This window comes from Natrix helvetica (assembly GCF_964273705.1).
Source record: "Natrix helvetica genome assembly, chromosome: 4".
Taxonomy (NCBI): Eukaryota; Metazoa; Chordata; class Lepidosauria; order Squamata; family Natricidae; genus Natrix; species Natrix helvetica.
This window is the reverse complement of record NC_138550.1, coordinates 139,182,314-139,200,526: the sequence shown is the minus strand read 5'-3', so window position 1 is coordinate 139,200,526 and position 18,213 is coordinate 139,182,314. Positions and strand designations below refer to the sequence as shown.

The 18,213-nt window shown below is 35.0% G+C and overlaps 1 protein-coding gene across 4 annotated transcripts in view; it reads right to left on the bottom strand.

Moving 5' to 3' along the window:
• The window catches only part of RALYL (RALY RNA binding protein like), a 226,592-nt gene that overhangs the window by 28,816 nt on the left and 179,563 nt on the right, over positions 1-18,213 (bottom strand). The window contains exon 1 of one of the 4 annotated variants that reach the window (XM_081952445.1): positions 11,277-11,410. The exons of the other annotated variants lie outside the window; for them this stretch is intronic. Within the exon in view, the coding sequence (XP_081808571.1) occupies positions 11,277-11,313 (37 nt within the window). The 5' untranslated portion in view covers positions 11,314-11,410. Of the gene's footprint in view, positions 1-11,276; positions 11,411-18,213 lie in introns of those variants that run through there. 4 annotated transcript variants of the gene reach the window in all.

Genomic DNA, 18,213 nt, shown 5'->3' with positions numbered 1-18,213 from the left:
TGTATGTTTCACGTATATTCTGATATGTGGATTGAATAGTTGGACGTAAGAAAAAACTAGGTATGATTTCTAAACTAACATTTGACTTCTAAAAGACATTTTGCATTATCAAAATATGCTTTTTAAAAATTATGAGGGGGGATTTGTTTGACTAAAGCCAAATCGTACTGAAATTTTTGCAGGGTAAATTTTATTATCTATATAATATGATACAATGCATTCTTAACAGATTAGAAAAGATCAAATCTTCTGAGATATATCTGTGAAGGTTTTAAAGCTATGTCTTTTAAAAAATAAAAAAAATCTAATAATTCTCTCCTTATTACAAGAAATGATAGCGGGATGTTTTTACCTGTGCAAGACCTCTATATGGAGTTTGTGTACCATAATTACAATGGAAATTACATCCAGTGACCTTTTATTATAAATGGGCACTTCTGCAGATTTTTAATAAGGCAGTTTTAAGGTCACTTATTCCCAATATACAAACTTATGGCTCAATAATATGTTAGAAACATGCAATATTTATGAAATTGAAAGGAAAACTACTTTAGACATAGCATTAATCTCTATATTTTTCCTCATATTAATCATTACTCTTTGGTAAATATTTGATTATATTTTTATATTCTTAAGAATTAAGGATTTCTCAGAATTCACAGGTCTTCTGGAAAACATGAAATCTACTATCCCCCCCCCCCCGATACTCACTTTTGATGGCTCAATATGAGGCAAACTGTTAATAGATTTCATAATATCGTTGATTTTATTCCTGAATTAGTTAAATAAAATTTAACAATTACCTCATAGTTTAGATATCTTCAGTCATGTTGATTTCTTGTGGGTCTCTCAACTTTGTTCTGTAATGTATTTAATTCCAGGTTTTTTTAGTTTTTTTTTTACAATGATGACTCTATTCAGTTCCGGGTCCTGCTATCCAGTTTTAACAATGCTATATATACCTGAGTTTGGAATAACGTAAGTATTGGCCTACCACTGTGGTGTTAAATTCTTTCTAAGAGGTGAGTCTTCTGCATGTTTCAGCATGATATGAAATAAAAAAATATACTTAATCCTCTTATCCCCCAAAATATTTCAAAATGTCTGTTTTTAAATGCTTTGTTGTTGCTGAGATTTTTCTGAATTTTTATTCTCTCTATTTAAAAGAATACTATTGGACTATTTGGCCAAAAAATTATGTATTATTTCTCTAATTATCGATATCATTTCAAAGCCTATCAAAAAGAACATTAAAATATATTCCAGTAACAACAACAACATCAAACAAATCATGCAAACATCAAGTAATTTCTCATTTAATTGGAGAATGGATATGACTTGGTGCAACACACATACAAAACATCTAATCTTTCATAAAGTTATTGTGGACATTCTTTTTAAAATATATGGACATTCTCACCATACTGAAACTAGCTTTAACTAAAACTAACTAACTTACCTGCCTTTGGGACCTTCTACTTTCAATTTTTACACCATGTAATTTGACTTGAATTAAAGATGTACTGTATTTCCCCAAAAATAAGAGAGGGTTTTATTTTCTTTTGCCCCCCGAAATAAGCACTTGGCCTTATTTTCGGAGAGGTCTTATTATTTTTGAGGTGCAGGAAGTAGCGAGCATGATCACCTCATGGCTGCTTCGTTGCAATATTTTCAGAGAGGGCTTATTCTTGGGGGAGGGCTTATTTTAGCGCATGTGCTCAAAAACCCGATTGGGCTTATTATCTGGAAAAGTCTTATTTTAGGGAAAACAGGTACATATTTTTGGCAAAACAGATACTTTAAAAAAAATACGGGGTAATAAAAAATATCAGTTTATCTTCCACAGTATTTCTGATATCTATATAACAGAACTGCCTGAATTTTCTACTGGAACCGTAAGAGCTTAAATTGAAATGGTGTTATTACAATTTGATCTAACAGATTCCAATTTGAAAATATAAAAAGTCGAAAGGTTTATCAATATATTCAATTTTAAATCTGTAGTAGACAATAATCATTTTATGAATTGTAGTAAGCCATTAATTTATATATTGTATTTAATTCTTTTCACTGTCTCAACGTACAGTAAATGGCTGGCAATACTGGAAGACCAGATGGCTTGAACTCTTTTTACCATTTATTGCAACATCCAAGAAAAAGTTTGCACAAAATACATCTAAATTATCCCAGTATTTCAAACTGTGATCCATATTTTTAACTGCAAATTTAGCTTCTGAGAATTCTCTACTGAAATATTAAAGAAAAGTCATTTCCCATAACTGATCATATATACCAGACAGGAAGATATCAAGTTCCACAAAACTATTTTGCTTTTATTAGACTTTAAATATGTACCATTTAAAGTCGGATGCAAAGTAGCAGCTCAAGGAATGGAGGCACTGAGGGCCAGGAATTCATTGAGCGTATCTTTAGTTCAAGAATATTATTTTCATCACCAGAATTACCCTTTTACATGGAAAGTTCATGCCTGCTTTCCCCCATTAGAGAAAGACACGATGGGTATAATATAGTTCCTTTAAGAAGTGACTAAAAAGTGACTAAGTCTTAGTGATCTACAGCAACTCATAGTAATACTCACAAAATTCTCTCCAAGTTCTGCTCATCCTTGCCAAACATCTGTGTCACCTCAACCTAGTTACTAAATATTATCTGTGCTTAACTGGTAAAATAATATATTATGCAAGGAAATGGAAAAGAATGAAGATTTTCTCTGAAATACATGTTGTAATTCTCATTACTCATTTCTTTATGAATAGTTCTTTTTTTGTAAATATAATTGAAGCAAGTGGAGAGACTGCCTTATGTTCTCCCAGATATATTCTGTGATAATGTTCTGCTTATATGGCAGGATGGAGAGTCACAAAAAAGTGCTTATGTGTGAAGGAGGCAATCTTACCCAAGTCTTGTAATGATACATCTCTGCCCAAAGTAATTTACAATCCTGCCAGTCTTTAGGGCATTGTCTGAAGAATACAGCACCATTAATCCTAAAGTTACATTCATCTATAGTTAGGGTAGCCTTACTCTTACTCTAAATGGTCAAGTGTCAAGAGAACTTAGTAGCACTTGACCATTACCCTCCCTCCACAATCATGGCAGGATTTAAATCTAATTATTGTTTTCTGGAAATGCTAAACTTATCTTATATATCTCTGAAACATATTATTGTTTCTATTATTTAAGAGTTACAATTTCCTTGCTTGATAAGTTTACATATTTAAAAGTTTATCATTTATGTGCTATTATGAATTATACAATCAATGTTCTGTCAGTTATACCATGTTATATAAACATATTTGTAACTTATTTTTAAACAATAAAAACGAAAACTAGTAAATCAGAGGGGCTGTTGGGCACAAGACTGTCCTTGCCCATTTCTAAGTTGCACCACTAATGAAGAAAGTACAGGTTTTTGTGTACTTTTAATGTTTTCTTTGTGATCCCCCCCCAAAACGTATGGTTATTATGTTTTATTATCCATTTATGACAGAGGACATATACTGTATGTTGTAATTGGTCCCTTTTTCTCCATAACAGCATTGCTCCCCTCTATCTACAGGAAGAAAATCTGAAGTAGGGAATCTGCCTAACGCAAATAAACTCTTCCTTTGATTTAGAACTCTTAATATCCTCCCTGGAGAAAAATCCAGTTGATAGGTGCACATCCCATGGCTTGATAGTGTTCAAATGCATCCCAATAATTCTATAGTTTCTGTAACTAAATTTGGTTGGCACTAATCCATTATTAAAAATAATCATGCGCATTTTCTATTTCCATCAATTAGCATCCACAACTCTTCCTTTTTCAGGTGCCACTTACATGGGAAATGTTATTCAGATATAGGAAATTATTTAAAAGCATACTGCAAAGAATAGCTTTAGCGCTTAGGGATTTAGATTCAAAGCTCAGCCATTTTCAGTCACACAGGTGTCCGTTTATTAAAGGCAATTGTTTTGGAAAAGCCAATTATCTTGAGTGCTTTATATTTTAGCTCTCACTATTTGCATACAGCTGCAATAATTCATACTTAGTTGAAATTTAAGGACGCTTTTTCTCTGATTACTGCCAGGATAGCTTTCACCCGATTGCATGACATATTTATCAATGAACTAAATACAACTTAATTTCTTCTGTTGAAGGAGGCAACAATTTCTGTTTGAGAAATCATGTTATTCCAATTTATGAAGCTATTGAGTTCATTGGAATCTACATTCTATTTATCTATGAAAAATGTACATAAGACACAATGGAACATGACAATGAGAGTTCAAATGAATTTTGTATGGATAACCCTACAAATATGTTGAACTTTAATTCCTAAAAACTAACTGAGTATCAATAGTCTTGAAAAACTCACAATATAATGTAGTGGTTAAGATGTTGAATAAGGAATCAAATTCATCTTCACCCAGGGAAAATAAACACTTGGCTAATCACTCACTCTCAGTGCATCCTGACTCACAAAGTGGAAGCAAAATGAAGATCTATATAAATATTTATTTCTTAAATATTTATTTCTTAGCCGCACCCTCTCCCGAAGGACTCGGGGCGGCGTACAATGAAACATATGAAATAAATATGGACAAAACAAACATATAACAGAGACATATACCGAGACATACACAAGGAGGAGGTCGGCTGATAAATAAAACAATTAAAATACAATATTTAAAAACCCCTAGATAATTAAATATAATTAAAATACCCAGTAAAAGCCAGTCAGGAGCGATATGGTTAGATCAAAGTTGAGCCAGGCCAGCTGCTTGGAATAGGTGGGTCTTAAGCTTAATACGAAAGGAGCGGAGGTGCTGCTTTATACACCATAGCTCTTGAGATATGGTGAGATATGGGTTACTGCTATAAAAATGACTAGTAATTACCATTTTTATAAGTAAAAAGTTGATACTGAAACTCTTATTCCTAATGACTGAGTGCTTTCATAGTTGTCTACTTTTGGATGGTTAAAATGTTTCTTGAAATAACTTTAAAATGTTATTCTAGAAAACAATAACAATTATAATTAATGTAATAAATAAAGCACAATGACAGCTTTTGGTATTTCTCATCTCTTGTAAATATTTTTGAAAATTTTAGCCCTTTCCACCCAGGAATTCTCTTGTATATAGATGAAACCTGAGAGTGTTGAATTCAAATTTGCATAAAATTAGAGTTGTCTTTCATGTGGATTGGCAAACAGGGTAGGGAATTGGGGAATTGTTTGTTTGTTTTGTTTTGTTTTGTTTTTATTGGACTTATATGCTGCCCTTCTCCCAAAGGACTCAGGGCGGCGTACAACATTAAAAAACACACATCCCAAAAGTTAAAAAGAAATTAAATACATATCCAAAAAAAAAAAAAACCCACCCGAATTTATAGGACAATACATTTAAAAATGAGTTAAAATTAACAGGCCAGGCTGGCTTGCTGGAAAAGCCAACTTTTTAGGGCGCGTCGGAAGGACCGGAGGTCAGGGAATAACTGCAGGACGTATTAAATGTCAGTTTCTACCTCCTTCCTTAAAATCTAACCATAGCTGGCTATACTGCTTATCTCTTACTACCTGTTACTTTTTCTTCAAGAAAAATGACCACCAGAAACACAAAATACAGGAAACATGTAAAATGTCGACAGCCAATTCTTTCATTTTGGAAAACAGCATTACAGTTTTGGTTCTATTGTCCAGGATTAAAAAAAAAACCATTTAGGATATTTTTATTTATAGGAATACTTGGTTTATAGTCGAATTTCTACTTTGAATTCTGATTGCTGAGTTTTCCATTTTAACTTCAATAGTGCACTTTAGTTTCTGATTGTTTTTATTGATTTTTTTTTTACATTGTTAGTCCCTAATTTTCAGCTGCAATGGTAACATATGTTGAGCTGATCTGGCAGAGTAGAAATTAGTAGAAGCAATCAATAGTATTAAAACTCAATGGGCCTAGCATTCAAGCAACTTGTATAATGTCAGCATCTATTGCTAAGTATTCCACATTGTCTGGATTGCATCCGAGGTTATCTTTGACAAGTTCATTTTAAAAATATTGTAGAACTGCATTTCTAATATAGTAAAAGTTAAAAAAATGAAGATAAAAATATAGGAAATAAGAAAATAACTGAATAAAGAAAAGAGAATTTTGATTTCTGCTCTTCTGTTGAATAATTGCCATCTTACTCTTTCACTTCCCTTTTTAACTCTTTCGAATCCCCCAACTGACAAAGAAATTCCAATCTACAACATAAATTCTAATGTCCTTGGAAAATTTAAGAATGTTTATCAGCCTAGCCTTGGCTGAGTTTTAGGACAGAAGCTTCATTACCAGTTTCTTGGCACAGCTGTCTAGAGAAATTCTTCTAAAACTGGGCAACTCTTAAAATTAACAGAAATGACCATGTTGATTGAGGAATTCTGGGAACCAAAATTCATCTATCAGGAACTTAGTCAGGTTGGGTAAAACTGCTCTGGAGTAAAAACCACACCAAAAGAGTTTACATGGACGACTTATTATAACAATACCATGCCATACAATGCCTTGAACGTGAAGCAAGTAAACTGTTTTATATGAAAATAAGTAACAAGTAGTCACTTCCCCACTCCTTCATGGAATAGCACTATGCAAGCAAATTAACAAAGGAGATCAGCTGCATCATTTTCACCTTTGGCAAAACACAAATCATGACATTTAAAGAAAATTGGCAGAATGTTCTTAATGCCTAGGAGGAAAAAAATCATAAGATTTTAATGCTTTAGGAAAAAAAAAAGCTTGGCAATCCATTCTTTATTATTTATTTATTATTAAAGTTAGGATAAACAAATGAGCTCTTTAATGAAACTATACTATTCAAAACAATAAATGCAGACGACCATTTCATAGAATGTGCAAATAATGGGAAGCATCTGGTCCGGTTTAATCTTAAAGACTAGGAAAGTATAGGAAAATTTTATCCTACATCCTACTTGCAAACCAATTTACCAAATTAGAAATTGATTGAGCACAAAATAACTGGCATGTAGCTGTAATCCATTGCTCTTCCAAAGAAGAAACTTGGATTTTTCAAAGTGGCCACACCCAAATTTCAAATGAATTGTGGAAGAGAAAGTTGACTACTTCAGTTACTTGAATTCAAGAAAAATCATAAGGACAGGGAAAAGAGGAAAAGAGACAAGTGGACATAAACAGACTAGAATGCCACATTGAATACATGTGCTGCCTGATGATAGTTTGCAAACTCAGTTGATTAAAAATATGACAGAAAGGTGATCAGCTGGAAAATTCTGGCACAAACACATTTTATCTTTTTATGTTTCCCTTACCTCTCTTTCTCTCTTGCTTTGGTATTTATATTTACCAACATCTGTCTGAGCACAAGTTTAGATAATGTTTTTGATAAAAATATAATCTCATGTTCATGAAGCGTAATGAGGAGATGTAAAGAAAAATATTCTATTCTACAAACATTCTATTTTGTAAATCTTCTATATTTGCTTGGAAGATCTTTCCTCAAATGCCCTCTAGCAATGAGTCTGTAACTGAGATGCCTATATTTTTTCCCCAGTAGGAACCATATCTTTAAAATAGGCTGCAATCAGGCAGATCTATAACAGCATACAGTGGTACCTTCCAGGTGTCATTAAGAATTCACTTTATAGGGGAGATGGGCGGCATGAAAATTTAATATATATTTTAAAATATGTATATCCAAGAGACTATTGTTGTTTCTGCTTTTATCCACAATCATCATAAGCTATCATCATCTTCCTCTACCTTCTTCAGTGGGAAAACTATGCTATTTCCAGATGTCATTAAGGATTCACTTTATAGGGGAGATGGGCGGCATAAACATTTAATAAATATTTTAAAATATGTATATTCAAGAGACTAATGTGGTGTCTGCTTTTATCCACCATCGTCATAAACCATCATCATCTTCCTCCACCTTCTTCAGTGGGAAAACTATGTTACCTCCAATCTTTAGTCAGAGTGTTTTTTTGTATTTTTTTAAAAAAGTAAGAAGACTAAGACAGAATGAACTAGATTTCAGAAGGTCGTTTTCAATGACAAAGAATAGTCTGATCATAATTTTACCTCCAGTTATATTGTGGCTGGTATACATATAGGCTATATCTTACTATTTTCAGTGCTGTCATCTCTGAATTCTTACAATTTCTGTAAGAAAGCTACTGTCTTCCAGTAACTGTGAAAAATGCTAAGAACATCCACAGGGCAGACTATTTAAACAAAATCTACATTAAGTAACATTTCCCTTGTAAACTATGGGAATCCAGACGTATTCATACTTATAATAGATCCCTTAATTAATTTGAAAGATGGCTACCAGACGAATTTTACCAATGACAAATCCCCATTTAATTCTATTGTCATGTGTATATCCCTAGAGTCTGCATTCCTTTTTAATGCCAAAGAGAAATGCTTAAATGGTGATAATTTTATTGTTATTACTCCATGTCATCTGTTAAAATTTCAGCATGCTGTTATGTTTGCTATTTTTATTGAACACACCACAATGAGATCACTTACATTGATGGGTGGCATTAAAAGATTGGCCTGACAAAATTGTATCATCACATTTCAAATTTTCTTAATTAACTACTTTTAATTGAATTAAATTAGTTATGTATTTTTAAAATGGGCTAATGTCCTGTCCTTTAAAGAAGCTATGGTACCTGTGCAAATCTCTTTAGGTTATCTACTATAACAGATAGTGCTACATTTCCCATCTTTCTTACGTTCTGTGAATAAAATGCACCTTTGAAAATATCTATGACAGACAAGCATTACATTATTTTAAGCACAGATATTATCAGATATGCAGAGAGTGTCTCAAAAATATTAAAACATTAAGAGTTAATAGTCATTTATAAAAGAAACTGGAACTTATCAACATTAAAAGATATTTAAGGAATACCAGTGATTAGTAAAAGTTCCTAAATGCTTTCCATTGTCACAAGCACACACACAAGCATTCCCCAAGCATAGCTCTCTAGTTAGTTTAGAATACAGCTCCAATAAACGTAGTTATAATGGCCACCATTGTCAGGTATTGTATGAATTGCAGTCCAAAATATCTGTGAGTATCAAGCTATATGATGAGAGCAAGAAATCAAGAATTTTGGGCTTCTACTGTGTGGGCTTAAGCAGGAATGTCAACCAGAAAGATGAAAGAAAAGTTGAACCAGAAATCAAGAACATATTGATTATGATTACTAAGATATTCAACTAAACTAATGCTAACATGTTGGTTTGCCATTCCAATACAAACCATGAAAGTAAATAACAATGAACTAATCAACAACAATATAGAGAAGCTCGCCAATTGTGTATCTTGCATATGTTCCCCATTTCCGAACATTTTTAGTAGGCTACCAATTTCTGCTTGATAACTAGAAATGCAAGTTTGATGAAAAGTAGCCATAATGTTCATATTACTGAGAATTTTTACAATTTAATTTCTCCTGTATCTATCGAGTGCCAGAAATTTTTGACTCAAGTTTATTAAGATCAGTCTCTTTAATCAATGACATTTCAATAGCAATCTGTTTAAGGGTTTGTAGTCCCTTACTTGTTATTAATGTAAGGAAATAATTCCTTGCATCCCCATTTAAGCAATCTGCTATATCATAGTCTGATAATCCACATCTATATTCATAATATCTGCTTTCATTTTATCTTTCAGTTGTGTCCTGGACCTAAATCAGCAGGTCACTTCCAGAGAAGTTTTTTGCTCTCATTTTAATACCAGTTTGGGTTTCAAGTTCTAATTTTTTCTTGTGTGAAGCCTGACTATATGACTGATTTTAGTGTATAGCTTTTGTCAAATATACCCTGATAAAGTTTCTATATTATTGCCCATATTTCTGCTAAGATTGATCTAACAAATGATGTCAATGAGTCCTAAACGGCTTTGTTCTAATAGTCCCATAATTTCTTTACAAAATAAGCTAGCCTTTAAGAGTGAACAAATGAAGAAAATAAAGCTCTTGTACAAAATAGACATATATGTAAGTCCAAATTGTCTTCGCAGGGTTTTCATTCTATTCCACTTTCAGCATCAATGTTCTCTTCGTGTGGTACCATAACATTTTAAGATAAATGCTGCAGAAAAAGCTTGGCATTATTCAGTGCAAAGACTGGGATCAGCAGTGTGGCCACTCTCAAAGTTTAAGCTGCTACTGGCAATATGGAAAAGATTAATGGTCTTTAAAAGTGCATGATTTACCCATAAGAGTCATTTTGTTATTGCTGAACGGAGCAGAAAAAATGCATATTTTTTTTCATCATCAGAAGCACTTTCTGCTACCCGGAAAAGCATTTATAAAAATAAACGATTAAAAAGTAGACAATTTTTAGAGGGAAGTTGCTCACTTATATTAATCATGCTTTGGAATCCACTTGTCTTTCAGTCTAAAATTTCTGTTTACTTTTTAGCCATTTACAAAATAATCCCACTTCAGTTACATCGTTTTTGTAAGAATAGATGAAAGGACAAACTTGAACTCAATGGCAAAACTTCATTTGATAACACAACTGACTTTAATTTTAGCAATATTCATTTCAGCTTTGAAACTGACACAGATATGCAAAAGTAACTGGGTAGAGCCTGCTTTTTAGTTGCGGCAATATTTTCTTGAATCATAATATCACAAACCAAGCCAACCTAATAATGAAATGAATTATTTACATCAATCTCTTTTTGCACGTTAAGTTCTTTCCCCCGCACCTTGTCTCAGTGTGTTTCCTTTAGAAGTAATGCATACAAATGAAGACACTTGAACTTCTACCATTTCTAGCTTCCTTGAGTCAATTTGCTTAAGATAACAGATGGAAGAAAAAATTATCCCGCCTTTTTTGAAGGGCAAAACTCCTACCAAATCATTATGTTCTGAATAATGAACGCTGAACTAGTATGAACTTGCACTTGATCTTTATTTCCTTGTGGCTTTTATAAAGCAATCACTAGCTCATGGTTTCCATAGTAACAAGGGAGCATATTTATTATTATTATTATTATTACTCTTCTTAGGATTTCTCCTTCACCTAACAATATTGATACTATAGAGTCTAAGCTCTGACAATTCTACTTATCTCAGTACAAAAGAAACTAAGGCATAGTTTTCAAATTAGGAAACATTTCCCTTCTGTTCATGTGCATTCTCTTCCTTTCTCTCTCTCTTCCTCCCTCTCTTCCTCTCTTCCTCTCTCACACACAGAAACACACACAGATCCAAGCTACTTACATCTTTGGTGTCTTCTCTTGCTCTTGTACATAGTCATTCTGAAAAAAAGGCTGCTATTCAGGAAGCAATTCTCTCCAACACCGAGACAAAAGAGACACACTGTGCTTTGCAGCGAGGCAGTTGCTCATTCAGACAAGGTAACCAGCATCTCTTACTGAATGCCAGGGTAATACCATTCTCCTCAAAGCTTGGGGAGATATTGCTGCTCTCCTACCTTGCATGCAACTTGGGGGTAAAAGGAACCTTCTCCTACCCACCCCGTTCCTGAAAATTTAGTGCTTCATTTGAAAACCCATGTAATGTAAAGAAACACAAATTAAACTGCATTCCTTTTAATATTGCAACACTGGCCTCGCATAGGATGACTTCAATAATTTTTCTTGGAAGTCATGTTTGTAAAAGGAGAAATAATATATTAATAAATAAATACACATCTAATTAATAGCTGATTTGATCATGGAGAAAGGGTTTTTTTTCATAAAAAGAGAAAAACATAATCTTTCAAAACAAAAACAACAGATTAACTAAGTATTTGCCTTGGAAAGACTATTGTCTCACAATAGCATTTTCAAAAATAATTTTTTCTTGAAATATCAGTAATGCTAATATCACTGCTCATATGAAATCAAAGCAAATAAAAGCCCACAGGTACGACAGATTGTACAGAATCAGGAACATATGTTCATTAATTCCTGTTCATTTCTGTACACTTCATTCCTGAAGTTAAAATATTATTATTATATGGTCGGTGGCACTGTGAACCTGATGCTTAGACTGGATTTGGCATCTTTACCCACCTATTTCTTCCTTCCCAAGGACCTGGGATAGGCAAATATTGTTTGATGGTGTTAAAACTACCATCACAGGAGATAAGCTGTTCCGAATAAAGCCGTCTTTTGCAACTGACATTTGCAATGCCAATAGTGCTCAGCTCATGTTCCAGATGTTTTGGGATTGCACATAGGGCACCCATTACTATTGGTACTATCTTTGTTTTATTTTGCCAAGACTTTCTTCTTCTTTGCAAGTCTTTGTGTTTTGTGATTTTATCCAGTTCTTTCTCTTCTATTCTTCTGTTACATCCATTATCCAGACATTACTGTTCTTCAAATATTCTTCAAATGCCCCTTTTTCCTTCTTCTTTTTCAACTACCTGGTATATTCGCAACATTCCATACCCACTTATGCTTCTTGGTAAATATAGTCTGTCAACATCATTGCATGGATTAAGGGCATGATTCATTTTCTGATCTTCCTATCCAGGGCCTTTAGAACTGCTTGGATTCAGTTCACTATTCCAACTGTGTATCTAATGGTTAGAATTTCCCCGATTTAATTGCCCTGATATTTCCCACACTGAAAGTCTTCTTTACTCCCATAATGTATCCATTACTAACATTATTGACTTCAGTGTGCTTGATGTTGTCAGCTTGAAGGATACCCAGGTATCTGTAGTGACTGTCCTTATTCAGACTCTTGATGTTATTTCTATAGAACATATTATTCCTTCAGTTTCACTATTTTTTGCTATTAATGGAAAGGGTGGCACATCTGTCCAGTTCAAATTCTACTGCAATATCTTGGCTATACATATGGATACTGTAATGATTCCATTTGAAAATGATGGTGTTTCCATACAGTTTCAGATTGTCCATGTACAGCTGGGATACTTTTGCAGATATTTTTTATATTTGATAGCTATGGCCTGAATTGTTCATTATTGTTTTTGATGAGGAATGAATGCAGTGACAATCAGTAGTGGTGATAGTGAGTCTCCTTGAAAGATTTCTCTCTTGATATTAACCTCTCCCAGTCTGTCATCATTGTCCCGCAATTCTGTGTTCTATTATGCCATTGAACTTTGCACAAAGCTTCTAACATTTCTAATGTTATTTCTAGGCACTTGATTTTACAATCATGTGCAAGGGAGTCATATGCCTTCTAGTTATCAATCAGAACTATATTCAAGCTGGTCTTCTGCCTCTTGCAGTTTTCCAAATCAACTTATTAATTAGGGGCTGATTTTTGGGGGTCCTCTGCTATTGGACAGTTTCCTGGAAGGAGCTTCTTTTCAACTTGAGGCTGTTGAACTGCATCTGTCACCACACCCAGTTAGTAATTTGAAAGTTGTTGGTCATCAGGCAATGGCCTGTACTTGCCTGTGTCTTCCCCTTTTGTTGGATCTTTCATTGTCAGATAGATTTTGCTAAATATTAACCAATCTTCAGTTTCACTCTCTTGTAATGTGTTGTTAAACTACTTGGCAGTCAAGTTCAGACCAGTCAGATGTTTCAACTCAAACCATGCAGTTCATCTTCACATGGTGCTGGCCAAGTCTTGATCTTCCTTGCCCCTTATCCACCATTTCTGCTGTTAATAAAAGTACTTTCATTTCAGCTTCTTTTTTATTCTTATCTACCTCAATTATTCAAGCTGTATTCTTGTTGTACATCTTTGGGTTGTTACATAGCTGGGTCAGGAACTGTTGACAAGTACTGTTTTTTCTTTGTCAAGTGTTGGTCATTGCAGTCTCCATAGATAGGTTGGTAGAAATGTACTGATTTAAATGAAATTGGAGATTCTACCTATAGTAGAATTCAGCTAATATTCAATGTACAGCTGTTATTTTTTGCTTTATTATTTACAATGCTTCTTTGAGCTCATGTTTCTAGATCAGTGATGGCGAATCTTTTGTGGCTCGCATGCCAAAAGTGGGGGGAGCGCAGGGGGGGGGATTGTGCATGGGAGTGCCACACCCATAATGCTATGCACACAACCCCAACATACATGTGCGCATGACCAGCACTCCCACCCATTTTTGGTGTGCTTTTTTCGCCCTACCCAGGCTTTAGAGGCTTTATAGGAGCCGGGGAGGGCGAAAACAGTCTTCCTGCCCTCCCCCCCGGAGGCCCTCTGGAAATTTCAGAAGCTTCCCTGAAGCCTCCGGAGCACGAAAAACCGGTCCTATGGCAAACCGGAAGTTTGGGAACATACTTCCGGTTTGCTTGTAGGGCCGGTTTTTCGCGCTCTGGAGGCTTCAGGGAAGCTCCTGAAGCCCCTGGAAGGTGAAAAATGACCTCAAAAGAAGGCCAAAGTTAGCTGACAGGGCAACGCCTTGTGTGCCCGGACAAATGGCTCTGCGTGCCACCTGTGGCACGCGTGCCTTAGGTTCGCCATCACGGTTCTAGGTGATATTTCTTGATCAGGTATTCTTTGGTCTTCTTGTTCTTCAGCTTTATCTACATTAGTTATTTTGTTTCTTGAAGTGAACTGGTACTTATATTTGACATTACAGTATTGTTATATTTAAATATTTGTGCTTTTGTGTAAAAAGCTTCATTGCAAACAATATTATTTTGTGTTTTGTGCTGTTCTAGCTGCTCAATTATTTTTGGTTCCATTCATCTTATTTTTTAGTTTTAGAAGGCTTTGTTTTTTCCAAGGACAAGGTGCCTGGTTTGGGAATGAAAATGATTCAATAACTATTCTAGCTTTTTCTATTGTTGACTCCCTTTGGTTTGCTTCCAAGGTTTGAACTATTTCTGACAAGGCTTCAATTTCTTCGTTCTGGGTAGACCTTTGCAGTTATTCCAACTCTGCTTCTTTCAATACTTTCTTTTGTATTATAAATTGATGTTGATCTGCTACCCCTTGTTATTTCTGATTATAGATGTTGTTGATTTCAGAACTGATCCATTCTTTTCAGGTATTCATCTTGGACTTGATTTGAAATAATAATATAATTATTGTTTTCTTTTTGGACTCAGTATATTTGTAACAGGCAAACAACCTTTCTTCCAGTAGCCCTATAGCAAGTTGTACAGCCAACAGTCCCAAGTTCCATTACTCAATTGTCATCAAATATCCAGGAACTCCAGCACCTAGAACATTCCTTATTGATTCGGGTGATGACCAATATGATACAGGTTACTATAAATTACATCCCATCATAGTTTATAAAAGAGGCACTCTTTGCCTGATTCCTCTGCTGAAATCTGTCCAGTATGGTTAAACCTCTGGCATAACTCTCATCCTCCTCAGAACATGCACGTCCTACAAAAGCATCAAAGCAGTGCTTTATTGGGGGTTATTGTTGTTATTGTTATGGTTATCAAACCAGTTTGATATAGTGGTTAAGTCATCAGGCTAGAAACTAGGTGACTGTGAATTCTAGTCCTGCCTTAGCCACCAGTCCAATTAGTGAGCTTGGGACGATCACGTTCTCTCAGCCCTAGGAAGGAGACAAAGGCAAAGCCCTTTTAAAAACTAAAGGGGTTGGGCCTAGGCAGTATCCAAGAAATAGACCCAATTCAGCAGCAGGAAAATGATTATTATTTATACTTTATACTTTTGCTTCTGTTATCAGATAATTGCTCAGGACCTAGTTACCTGCGGGATCGTATTCTGCCCCATACATCCCTACGACCCATCCGCTCGCACAGAGAGGGACTTCTCCAGGTGCCGTCCACCAGACAGTGCCATGGGGCGGCGCCTAGGAGCAGAGCCTTCTCTGTGGCTGGCCCAGCCCTGTGGAATGACCTCCCCCCGGATATTAGGACCACTACTGACCTCCGCTCCTTCCGTGTCAAGCTCAAGACCCACCTTTTCCAAATAGCTGGCCTGGCTCAACCATAACTTCGTAACGCTCCTGATGGGTTTTTTAATTTAGTAATTTTATTTAAGGGGATTTTAAATTGTGTTTTTAATTGTCTTTCACTTATAAGTCAACTCTCCTCCATGCACATATGTATATGTCTCTGTTCTTTTTGTATATATGTTTGTCTTATGTGTATTTTTATCCGTTTTGATTGTACGCCGCCCCGAGTCCTTCGGGAGAGGTTTGCGGCTAATCAAATAAAATTATTATTATTATTATTATTATTATTATTATTATTATTATTATTATTATTATTATTATTATTATTATTAATTGTGAAAGAGTCAATAGTTCATGAGAATTATTAGTGTACATTTTGTGCCTTTAGCTAGGTCTTCAGCTGATTACTTAAGTCTACAATGGCAATTTTATCTCTATAACTCCATTACTGTCGTGAAGATCCAGCAGTGAACAGTGATCATATCTGACTGGCAGGAAAGTCTCTTTTTAAAAGAGAGTTGAGCATCTCAGCATCTTTTCAGTTTGCTCTTGTCCCCCCCGTCCCCCCCCTTTTTTTGTTAACTCTCATTTCCAACTAAATTAAAACTATTGGATCTACTATAAAGGGATACTATGCATTTGGTAGCTGAAGCAGTGTCTTCAACTGGAGAAAAATTCTCAAGAATGATAACAGCAATTTGGTGAAAACCATGTACATTTTACTGTACCCTCCAAATACAGTGAAGCGGTATTTTTTTAAAGGCCACTCCCCCCCCCCTTTACTATGAAAGCAGAGGTGCTAATGTCAACAAAGACGTTTCTTATTGCTTGCATCAAAAATCAATACAGCAAGGACCAGCATCAGAGGCTTTGATAGACTTAATGAGGAGTTTGCAGCTAGCCATAAAGATGCCAAAATGGGTCATCATGACACAACTTTTTAATATGCACTGTGATATTGTAGCAAGTACGTAAGGAGTAGAATTTGCATTACAACATATGTACCTTTTGCAATCCATATAAACTTGTTATTGCCCGTATAAACTTCTTATTGCCCTGCAAGTTAGAATTAACAATTAAATTCTGTATTGCTTTCAAAACTGAGATTTATGCAGTTAGTTTTGAAAATTGACTTAACTTTTTTAAATTCCTAACACTGGCGCACAAAATGCAAAGCTATACACTTTTTTATCTTCATAAGCTGAATTTGTAGATGGCCCTGGTTACTTCTGTTGACTATAGTACCTTATGAACAAATATCTGCTAGCCAGAGGATAAAGTAAAAACAACAACAACAACATCCCAGTTCAATTTATTCTGTCACAGGCTTTCCCTGAATTACAGTATCTTCTCTGGTTGAGCGCAGCCCTGCAGTAGTTTTATCACTTCAGTAAGCCAAATTCGTTTTGGACTGTTTGAAAATTTGAAAAAAACGAGAAAGCACTTCCAACTGGTAGCACTGGAGGACAGATGAGACCCTGAGGTATTTTGCAAGCCTTTATTTTGCTTTTCTTTGTTCCCAAATGGACAGAATCTCAGCTGTTCTTCCATGTTTTTCTTCAATAGAGACATTCAATACTGCCTACACCAGAGCAAAATCAATCAATGATCAGGATGTATGTGTATACATTTATTTGAAACCATAGACTTTAGCAAAAATTCATACAAAATTACAACAATGTATATCAGTTCAATATATCCCTTCTAATATTAACAGCACTATTTAATACAATACAATACAATACAATAGTAGAGTTGGAAGGGGCCTTGGAGGTCTTCTAGTCCAACCCCCTGCCTAGGCAGGAAACCCTATACCGTTTCAGACAAATAGCTATCCAACATCTTCTTAAAGTGTTGGGGCATTCACAACTTCTGGAGGCAAGCTGTTCCACTGATTAATTGTTCTAACTGTCAGGAAATTTCTCCTCAGTTCTAAGTTGCTTCTCTCCTTGATTAGTTTCCACCCATTGCTTCTTGTTCTACCCTCAGGTGCCTTGGAGAATAGTTTGACTCCCTCTTCTTTGTGGCAACCCCTGAGATATTGGAACAATGCTATCATGTCTCCACTAGTCCTTCTTTTTCTTAAGCTAAACATACCCAGTTCCTGCAACCGTTCTTCATATGTTTTAGTCTCCAGTCCCCTAATTATCTTTGTTGCTCTTCTCTGCACTCTTTCTAGAGTCTCCACATCTTTTTTACATCGTGGTGACCAGAACTGAATGCAGTATTCCAAGTGTGGCCTTACCAAGGCATTATAAAGTGGTATTAACACTTCACATGATCTTGATTCTATCCCTCTGTTGATGCAGCCTAGAACTGTGTTGGCTTTTTTGGCAGCTG